This window comes from Rutidosis leptorrhynchoides, chromosome 3, assembly GCF_046630445.1.
Source record: "Rutidosis leptorrhynchoides isolate AG116_Rl617_1_P2 chromosome 3, CSIRO_AGI_Rlap_v1, whole genome shotgun sequence".
Taxonomy (NCBI): domain Eukaryota; kingdom Viridiplantae; phylum Streptophyta; class Magnoliopsida; order Asterales; family Asteraceae; genus Rutidosis; species Rutidosis leptorrhynchoides.
Window position 1 is genome coordinate 318,934,612 of NC_092335.1, and position 12,012 is coordinate 318,946,623.

The following is a 12,012-nucleotide window of genomic DNA, read 5'->3' on the forward strand; positions in this document are numbered from 1 at the left end:
AAAATAATGATATTTTATAATAACAATGATATTTCTATTAAAAATGATAATTTTAATAAAAATGATAGTTTTAATATTAATGATACTTTCAATAATAATAATAATAATAATGATAAAAATAATAAAAAATATAAACTTTTATTAATAAAGATAATTTTAGTAATAACATCAAATGATAACAATTATAATAATCGTTTTAATAATAATACTAAAATTACTGATAATTCAGTTGACCATATCTTTTAATCCGTTCATCGAAACCACACGATTTCTAAATGAAAAGTTATTAATTTTTCGCCATCTTTCCAACGACATGCATATCATATACCTTATCTCACTAGCATATGTATCAAATTCGTGATTTATCATAAACTATTTAAAGACGAAATTAAGCATACAAGCATGCATAATCGTATATACCCGAGCACTAGTCAGGGATACACTATTAATATATAAAAGATAAGATATGAATGCTCACGTATCAATATTGTGATTCAATATTGCAGGAAAGTACTTAGACGCAACGGAAATGATAAACGCTAGGTTGGCCTTACGAGCTATACCCTCGAACCATACCCATAACCTCCATAGTTAAAACCCATAATTTCCTTAGCTCTATCCCGCTCGAAAAACCCGTTTGAAATAACTCGCTCATGACCTCGTCGTAGCATTTTATGTATACTACTTAATAATAATAATACTACCTAATAATACTAGTACCAATAATAATAAGATTAATATCATTAATCTTAATATTAATATTAATAATATATGTATATATATTTATTCTTATATTTCTGCGAAGGTGAATGATGAAATGAGTTAACAGAAATGAATTTCATTCGACATTTAAAGGAGTTGACTGGTACCTAACCCCCACGTGATTGCATGGGGTTTAAGTGTCAAAACCATGCGATCGCATGGCCTCACTTGACAGCTCATGTTCCATTATTTTAGGCTGCCGACACTCGTTTTAATTATATATAATATATTTAATTTATATATATATATATATATATATATATATATATATATATATATATTATATTCTTGTGCATAGTTAACTTGTAAATTTAGTTCCGATGACCTTGACTTTGATGCTCGACTTATGTCCTGGTTCCGGTTTTTTGAACGTCTTTTCGTACGCTGTAATATCTTGTACTTAACGTTTTGTGACGAGTACCTTTGTTAACATTTAGACTTAAATCATCAATAACTATATCATTCGTAGTGTAACTTGAACGTTCGAGTGTGTTAGTCATTTGCTTCTTTAAATCATCGTATCATTATTTACTAATATATATATATATATATATATATATATATATATATATATATATATATATATATATATATATATATATATATATATATATATATATATATATATATATATATATATATATATATATATCCAAACGTTTTATAACTAAATTAATGTTATATTTTATCTTATTGTAAAATATATATATATATATATATATATTTATTTAGAAATATAACTTTGTATATATTATAATTGAAATAATATAATATTTTGTTTTCCAAAACTAAATATATTAATAATCATTTTGTTAAAAAGTTAAAATAATAGAAATCGTTATATCGTTAAATGTTTTGGAAAAGTAAAATCATATATAACTCATAACAGATTTCGAATTTTTAAGTTATCTTTTATTGGTGAATCGTAGGATAAAGACCAAGGGTTAATTAAATGTATGAAATCATTTTAATGTAAAATGTTGATTTACTTAACTTGTCGATATCCAACATCTTAGTTATTTAAACTCTACGTTCTTAATTTCACATTAAACAATATGAAATCTTAAATAGTTATCTTATCAAAAGTCACGAGGAAATTATTGTAAAGCATGAATTGGAAATCAAACATGAATTTCCACTAACCTTTGTCTAGTTACTGTTATTTGACACATTTGTTCTTACTTGTAAATCACTTTGCCAATTATTCTGAATATTGTTAAAAAGGAAAGATTTCTTAAATCAACGTGGCCCTCACAATAGAGACCCGTAACCATCTCACAATGTTTATGGAATTGATAAAAGATAAAATATGTGAAGACCCGTCCTAATCCATCCGGACGAAGTCCATATTGATTATAAACGATTCACAACAGTTGATTACATCGCGAGGTACTTGACCTCTATATGATACATTTTACAAACATTGCATTCGTTTTTGAAAAGACAATCTTTCATTACATCGAAAGTTGATAACATGCATACCATTTCGTAATATATCTTACTATAATTGAATTAATAATAATCTTAATGAACTCAACGACTCGAATGCAACGTCTTTTGAAATATGTCATGAATGACTCCAAGTAATATCTCTAAAATGAGCAAATGCATAGCGGAAGATTTCTTTCGTACCTGAGCATAAACATGCTTTAAAGTGTCAACCAAAAGATTGGTGAGTTCATTAGTTTAACATAAATAATTATTTCATAATCTTAATAGACCACAAGATTTCATATTTCCATTTCTCATAAACATACGTCCCATGCATAGAGACTAAAATATCATTCATATGGATTGAACACCTGGTAACCGACATTCACAATATGTATATAAGAATATCCCCATAATTCCGGGATCCTCCTTCGGACATGATATAAATTTCGAAGTACTAAAGCATCCGGTACTTTAGATGGGGCTTGTTGGGCCCGATAGATCTATCTTTAGAGTTCGCGTCAATTAGGGTGTCTGTTCCCTAATTCTTAAATTACCAGACTTAATAAAAAGGGGCATATTCGATTTCGATCATTCAACCATATAATGTAGTTTCAATTACTTGTGTCTATTTCGTAAAACAGTTATAAAAACAGCGCATGTATTCTCAGTCCCAAAAATATATATTGCAAAAGCATTTAAAAAGGGATTAATGAAACTCACCTAATGTATTTTGTAGTAAAAATACATATGACTATATCGAACAACTGAACAATGCAGGGTTGGCCTCGAATTCACGAACCTATATCATTTTAATATATATTAAAATGTATAATCGTATTCGAACAAGTTTATATATTATAACTTAAATTATATATTATACTTATTCATTTTGTGTATATATTCAAAATGTTTAATATCTATATATTTAGTTATATTAATATACCTATATATATATATGGTTAGTATTATATAAAACAATATCCTTAACTTGTTATATATAAGTATTTATATCAATAGTGTTTTTGATATGTGGTATATAAACTATTGCTATAATTATAATATATGTATTAAGTATATTTTAAGTACAAAATATTTATTTGTAACAAAAATGATAGTTTTCAATAATGATGATTTACTAATAATAATAATCTTCTTTGATGTTGATAATACTGATTAAAATGACGATATTGTTAAGAATGATACATATGTCGATAATAATAATAGTAATACTACTAATTACTAAAATGATATTAATACTAATATTAGTGAAAATAACAATAGCTTGTATTATTATTATTTTTTTTATAGTAACAATAATAATAACTCTAAACACAATTATAATAATATTAGTAGTCCTAAAATGATAATTTAATAATAAGAATAACATTACTAATACTTGTAGTGATAATAATAATAATTGTTATATCACTTATTATTATACCAATAATATTTATTATAATACTTATAATAACAATAATAATAACAACAATAACATTAATCATAGTAATAACACTAATAACAATAACAATAGTTAATTTACGATATCAATAATAATAATAATAATAATAATAATAATAATAATCATAATAATAATCATAATAATAAATATAATACTAATAATAATGAATAAATAGATAACTACCTCTTAAAGCTTAAAAAAAATAAGTTGCCAGAACTGGGACTCGAACCCGCAACCACTCGCTCCTCAACACACACTTAAACTAGCTGGGCTGTACCCATTTTCCGAAATATTACTGAACAAAAAATATTTAACCCGAATTCATCTTCTGTTTTTCATCTTCTTCATCTTTTCAACATAAATTGAAGTAAAATCAAATAGGTTCATAACCGCGAAATATAATTCCAATATAGGACTTAAAACTGAGTTTTAGATAATCTGAGTTAAACACATAAATTAAATCAACAAACAAAAAAAATATATAAAAAATAAAAAAAACAGCGGCCTGCTGTTCGTGACTCAAGGAAAAAAAATTTGATTTTGATTTTTAAAGGTGTTTTACATTATACTTATAACATGAAATGTTTTGTAAATCATCATTAAAAACTTTCTGAAGCATCAATTCAACATAAATCATCAAAACAAGTTTGGATTTCGTGATGAACGATTATGTTGACTTTTTGAAAAAATAAATTTGACTTCGAAATTCTTAATCAATACAAAGAATTGGAACCTATAATTTTACAGAAAGTTTGTTTAAAAGATTACTAACAAACCCACATTTATAGATTTTAACAATCAACTCGATTTTGAGTTTTGAAAGAAAAAAATATGCAACAGAGGTTACGAGCTTGTAAAAAAAATTAATTACATTATGAGATTTTAAAAATTAAAGGAAGTTGTAATTGATATTGCTGGTGGAATACCGAATGAATTACTCAGTACAATGAATCAACCGATTGCTTTAAAGTGAAACTTTGATCGACAGGTTCAATCACAGAAAGAAAAAAAATAAAAAAAAATAGAAAGCAGATAAGAATTGAAACAGAATTTGGATGTATATCTGTGTTTGTATTCGCTTTGTACAGATTCAGAGACAAAACAAAATTTAAAGAAAACTGATTGAGATGGGAAACCAATTTAGATTCCAAAAGAAAAAAATTACGCGTTATATCTATCCGCTTTTATTTATATATATACTATAATTTATTTAATATTAATAATAAATACCTTAATTATAATAATATTATTAATATTAAAAACAAGAATAATAATAATGATAATAATAATAAAAGTATTAACATTACAATTATAATAATAACATTAATACTAATAATAATATTAATAAGAGTAATAACAATAATAATCATTTTTATTTTTTTATTTTTAAATGAAAATGATAACAACATATATGTGGTGATACCAAATAATATTAGTTATATAAATATTATTAGTGATAACAATAATATCCATAATAATGATATAACACTTATACATATCATATTATATATATGTATGTATGTATGTATATATATATCTGTATCTTATATAAAAATTGAATATACAATTATTAATATTAATATTAATATTAGTAATAATATTGCATGTAATAATCATAGTATTGTTAATAACAGACAATAATAATAATGATTATGATAATACTAATAATAATATAACAATTTACATGTAAAAGTTTTATGATCCATATAATACTAATAACAACAATAGTTATGTAATTAACAATAATAATCTAAAATTATAAATTTCACTACTATATATAATAATACATATATTATTAATGATAGTCTTAATTTTATTAATTAACTGAATCAAATTTTATATGTGTATATATTAATATTAATAATACTTATAGGATATATATATATTTACATATATATTTATTTACATATTTATTTACACACAAATGTTCGTGAATCGTCGAGAATGGTGAAAGGGTAAATGCATTCATGTAACTGTTCCAAAGTTTTCGAGACTCAACATTTCAGACTTTGCTTATCGTGTCGAAATCATATAAGATTAAGTTTAAATTTGGTCAGAAATTTCCAGGTCATCACAAAATATCTTCTAATTCAATCATTTGGTATTATCTTTTAATTCCGTAGTTAAATATATTAAATAGATATTCAAACCAATAAGTTTAATGTATAGTATCATACACTTAATATTTTTTAACATTTTCACTTAATATATATATATATATATATATATATATATATATATATATATATATATATATATATATATATATATATATATATATATACACATTCTATTTACATGTAATTATTCGTGAATCGTTGTGAATAGCTGAAGGGTAATTGAATACATAAATATAGTTCAAAATTTTTGAGATTCAATTTAACAGGCTTTGCTTATCATGTCAGAAACATTTAAAGATTAAGTTTAAATTTGGTCGGAAATTTCCGGGTCGTCACACACACGCTCGGTCAATTCTTTCTTCCATCTTGCATCCAAGGCATTTGCAAAACTTGTCACGACCAACACATCCCATATTCTCTCTTTCAGTTCTCTCTTTCTCAGTCATTTGAACTCTCACAACATTCGCATGATGATCATAAGCATCAGTCACATCAATAGATCAGTCATACACTTCATCTTCATACGTTGCAGGCAAGGCTTTAGAAGACTCTTCTGCAATTGGTATGTTAATTTTAGCTTTAGGTTCTCGATTCTGATTGTGAAATGGATTATGAAAACCGGGCTGCTTTTTCTTACTACAGTTTCTCTTGAAATGACCCAACTCATTATAATTGTGACATCTCACTTTATTCATATCAAAGCTAAACTTGATGTTCTTATTGACACCCAGATTCTTCTCACCAATTTTTCACAGATACCTCTTAGCCCTACGAATCACACTACCCATAGCCCAGAGGATGTCCATCTTCTCTATCTCAGTCTCACCGATCTGATCATAGTCTTAGTGTTCCAAGTGACTGTTTCTAGTATGTCCATTCAGCAGATCATTGTACGAGTTCACAACCATAGCAACTAACGCCATATCCTCCTCAACCCCTTGAATAGTACGCAAACGAATATTGCTAGTTTTGAGAATCTCTGAACTCTCAACTTTGCATGAAGTGGTCTGATGAAGAACACTTTGTGAAGCTAGAGTAACATAGTTAGATGTCAATTTCTGATTGTTGGAAGTGAAAGCTATCTGAAGAGGTGCGTGTTTCTTATTGGTTGAACCAATAGCTTGAGCTCTGTAAATAGTAGGGTTTTGAACCACTGCCAATCTTTTCAACCTTTCCTGCAATTCAAGTTCCTTTGCCTGCAACTTAGTGACGAAACTACTAAAGGAATTATCCAAAATCACCCAAGATTGCTCAATTTAATGCACTATAGGATCCCACTTAACAGGTAAACCCTCACGAAAACATTGCACAATCTTCTTATTTGTGAAAGTAATATTATATCTCTTAAGCTCTGTCAACAAGCGACGGTACCTAGCAACAGCTGCCTCTAAAGTTTCATCAGGCTGAACCACGAAGTTCTTCCATTCTTTCTTAAGCACTTTACCCTTAGTCTTTAAATATTCAACACTACCATCAACGCCACTCTCAATTGCATTCCAAACTGCATACGTAGTCGTATGTGTCTCAAACTGATGAAAAATCTTCTTAGAGAGAGACTGTGTAAGATAAGTTTACGCTTTACATTCTAAATTGTAGTCCTCTCTTTTTACTGCTTTAAGTTCCATAGGAGTCCTAGATTCACCATGATCCGTGGTAGAAAACTTGTATTCAACCTTCAAGAAGTTGTATAGTTGAGAATCAATTCCGTTTAATGAGATTAAAAACCAAGGTTTCCATTTAGCATAATCATCGAGAGATTCAAGCCTAGGTACTCTATAAGTACTTCATATCTCATTTTCGGTTTGAAGCAATATATGTAGACCCGACGAAGAGGCACCAACTAAAGCGTATTGTGTTTCAGAAGTCTCAATGTGGTCTGACATTGTAACCGTACGGTTGCAATACACAGTTATAGAAAAATAACACGGTTGCAGTTCTGACACGGATGCACTAACACGGTTGCAGGGTTACACGATTGCAGGTGTAACCGAATTTGAGTTATACGGTTACAGGTGTAACTGGACGAGTACAGTATGTATCCGTACGGTTGCAAAGACACACAGTTGTAGGTCAAACAGTTGGGATTTACACGGATGCAAGTGTGTATCCTTACGGTTTAGGTAACCGGGTAATGTATCCGTACGGTTGCAGAGTGTAACCATATTGTTGTATTCTTGAAGAATTCTGGGCAGAAAACTGCACCAAAATTAGGGTTTTGGGTTTGATGGGGTCTAACACTCGATTTGGATCAAAAACCTTTATGTTATGACGTCCAAAACAATGATTTTGACCAGATTAACACTTTTAGCTAACAAAAACACGGATTTGAGATTTGGTGATTTCTTCACAAAACACCAAACCCACAACACTAAAAACAATTTTGACACCAAAATCAATCGAATAATAACACCTACTGCTCTGATACCACTTGTAGGATCGTGTAAACAGGATTAAACGATCTAATCTTCAATATCGAGTGCGGAATAACTCGATATTAGGTTTAATATCAAAAGCAATCAATTACTCAATGATCTTATGTTATTATACGACTTGGGATTGATTAAGATCAATCCAAACGAATGCTAGACGACCAGGGATTCGGCTTTGACACTTAGGAAGGTTTAGGATACGTAACCCTAACAATGAACCAGAATTGACCTCTATATACATACAGCACGTGCAACCGTGCGGTTGGAGCTTGCAACCGTGCGGTTGCCCAATGGACCCGTACGGATGCATTCTGCATCCGTGCGGTTGCACTCCAGGTGTGTAAGCTAAACATTAAAGCATATTCACTCGTAGACTATTACACACCGCCAATTATAATGAACTCGGGGACTATTATGCACCAACAAACCGCATATTGAGAACGTCGCGGTGGCGGCGAAACTAAACGGACACGAAATCAGAGTGAACTGAAGAGGTCAACCAAGGTCGAACGGATGTTGTTAACAAATTTAACCACTATAAACTTAAAACCTGATTGTGACGGAGATACAGGGTATTGTGATGAACTATATATTTGATTTTTGATTTCTGGAAATACTGATATGATTTTTGATATTTGAAGATACCCTAAATCTTTAAAAAACCAATTGTGATGAACTAATTTTCAATTTCTGACTAAACTTAGCATGTAGTCCACGTATGCTTTCTATATTATATAAATAAACCCGGTTTTCAATATATGGGTTCTATAAAGATTTATGTTATTGTGATGAAGAAAAATTCTCAAATTCTATTAAACTTGCGAAGTTTAGTCTCAAGAAATTGGGTATCGCTAATACAAGAAATTGTGCATCATTTTGAAAAGATCTTTTTTGTATTATTTGGATGCAGGTTTTTAGTTGTGTAGAACGGTGGACATATTTATTAAAGAAGTTATAAAGGGAAAGCATGGTGATGTGCACCCGATCGAACTTAACGGGAAAAAAACTTAACCGTTATCTTCAAGTGAATCAGAGATATCCAAATTTTGTCTAATAATAATTCAATATTAGACTAGGGTTTGCCGTGTGCATATGGAGATGTCAAATATGTATTATGGGCATTTAGCATGCGAGAGGGGTTTAATTTTGAAATCTAGTCGAGTATCACCCTTTCAATTCACCATACCTAACCAATAATGAACGAACCTTATGTCATTGGAATGAAAAACAGGAATCTTAATATTTTGAATACTATTCTTTGTGATACACAAATACAAATTATGGAATACAATTGTTATTACGAGAATATCTAAATCCAAATCCAAAATTGAATAATTGAAAGGAAGTTTCTCCTAACTTGTGACATTTCAAGTCACACGAGTTTGACAAAGTCAAGTAGTCAACTTTAGAGACCGAGTCAAAGTAAACAACACTTCCATTACTATTTCATGCTTCATCAGTTCATCGTGTTCTAACACTATTTTCATTTCATCCCCACAATCCCACTATAATCAGACACATAATTTTCCAAAGTAATGTATTAATGTATTGTTTTGACTATGTCAAATACTTATCCCACGTTTTGGCTTATAATGACCATATTCTATGCCCATAATGTCAAAACTATCATCTTCTGTTTTCGTTTGAAATGTCAAAAATAAAATCATAAATGCATGAATTTGATACATTGATGGTACAAATTTTCTATGACCTAACGTGTACGTCTAAACTGTTTACACACATTATAAATCATGAAAGCCATCACAAAATTCATACAAACAAAACGAAAACTAAAACAAAAGCAAACCAAACATGACAACATCGTCATCAATCTTAATCATCACCGGACTACTTTTTTTCACCACAATCATCACCACAACTGCCCAAAACTGTGGTTGTAGTCCGGACTTGTGTTGTAGTAAGTACGGTTATTGTGGTAGCGGTGAGACGTATTGTGGCGACGGGTGCCAACAAGGGCCATGTTTCACCTCATCAACGCCTACAAATGATGTGTCAGTTGATAGTATTGTGACAGACGCATTTTTTAATGGAATAATAGACCAATCGGACGCTAGTTGTAAAGGGAGAGGCTTTTATAGTCGAGCCACTTTCCTGGATGCCGTTGGAAAGTATGCTCAGTTCGGAAAAGATGGTTCTGCAGATGATTCGAAACGTGAGATTGCAGCTTTTTTTGCTCATGTCACTCATGAAACTGGACGTAAGATCATTAATCTTCTAATTCTGTATTGAATTTGTTACTTCACTCACAAATTTTGCATTTTTAAGTAAATAAGACACATGCAATATATCATGCAAAGTAACAAACTTTTGTTCATGGTTCGAAAATTATTACATTAATTGTCTATATCTATTCATTAATATACTATACATAGGTTTGCTATACTATAAACACACTCTAACTCTCCAAACTTACAATGGATCAGATTTTTGCTACATAGAAGAAATCGACGGTCCTTCAAAGGACTATTGCGACGAGTCTAACACCCAGTACCCATGTAACCCTAGCAAGGGTTACTACGGTAGAGGTCCGCTCCAACTATCATGGAATTACAACTATGGTCCAGCTGGTCAAAGCATTGGGTTTGATGGATTAAACAATCCTGACGTTGTTGCCACAGACCCCAGCACTTCTTTTAAGGCCGCCTTGTGGTTTTGGATGAAAAATGTTCACTCAGTCATTGGTCAAGGATTTGGCGCCACTATTCGAGCCATCAATGGAATAGAATGCAATGGTGGTAATTCGGGCGCTGTAACTGCTCGTGTTGGATACTATACTCAATATTGTAACCAATTTGGTGTTGCACCGGGCAATAATCTTCAGTGTTAGATTATCTGAAGCAGTATTTTTCCATCTTCAAATTGATATATTTGAAATTGGAAAGCAAATATTGTTCACTTAATTTACTAAATATAATAAGTCGTACTCTTTACGACAGTATTTATATTTGTATTACGTATCTGCAAAATTATGATTTGTCAGAAATAATGAAAAAATAATGATGCATATATATTGTTTCTTTTGACTTAATATGCATGACATAACATAAATCTATACTACCGTTTATATACAAACTTCTAAGATGACACACTTTAGCATTTAGACAACAATTATTATATATTTTTTATATATAATTTTATAACGTATAGTTGGAAAAGAATATATATAATTTAATCAAATATTATTTAATTAAATATAAATGATTTAAAGGACCATTTAATTTTAATTTAACCATAAATTGTCGGCCTTTTTTTAACTGGTGTTAAAAGTTAATTAATAAAGATATGGACTTGATCTTTTTTTGGGTAGACGACAATTAACATAATAAATATATGGACCCATCATTTTGTTCAATGTAGGCCCAACATATCAAATAACATGCCGTCACTTTTTCTAAGTTGTTTCGATTTGCGATCAAAAGAAAAATTAACAAAATCATTCCTGGTGGTCTGCTCTACTTAAAATGGATACAACTTTTCTCTTGTTTTTTAAAATAATCATATTGATTATTCAAATTAATTTTTTGATCTTAATCTACCTAACGAAAATCAAACAGGGAATAAAAGCAGAATATTCCTTTTGCTCTTGTTTTTCTTAAATCATTAAATCATTGACAATATTGGATATTGTTTCGGGTTATACACACTAGCATCCGGTCAGTGTTGTTTAATGTGTTGTGTGGATCAATCGTAGAGGTGTTCTACTTAGACACTGGTTTCAATCTACTCATGACCATCGCTTGCTAAAGGTGTCTCTAAAGTCCTTAATTTATATTATTTGAAAATTACT

The 12,012-nt window shown here is 29.6% G+C and overlaps 1 protein-coding gene across 1 annotated transcript; it reads left to right on the forward strand.

Annotated features, from left to right (window-relative positions):
- The first annotated feature begins 9,966 nt into the window (after nucleotides 1-9,966).
- LOC139897465 (endochitinase EP3-like) lies at nucleotides 9,967-11,233 on the forward strand. Its single transcript, XM_071880164.1, has 2 exons — nucleotides 9,967-10,422; nucleotides 10,649-11,233. The coding sequence occupies exons 1-2, from the start codon at nucleotides 10,017-10,019 to the stop codon at nucleotides 11,050-11,052; spliced, it is 810 nt and encodes a 269-aa protein (XP_071736265.1). The 5' UTR covers nucleotides 9,967-10,016; the 3' UTR covers nucleotides 11,053-11,233.
- Nucleotides 11,234-12,012: the final 779 nt, after the last annotated feature.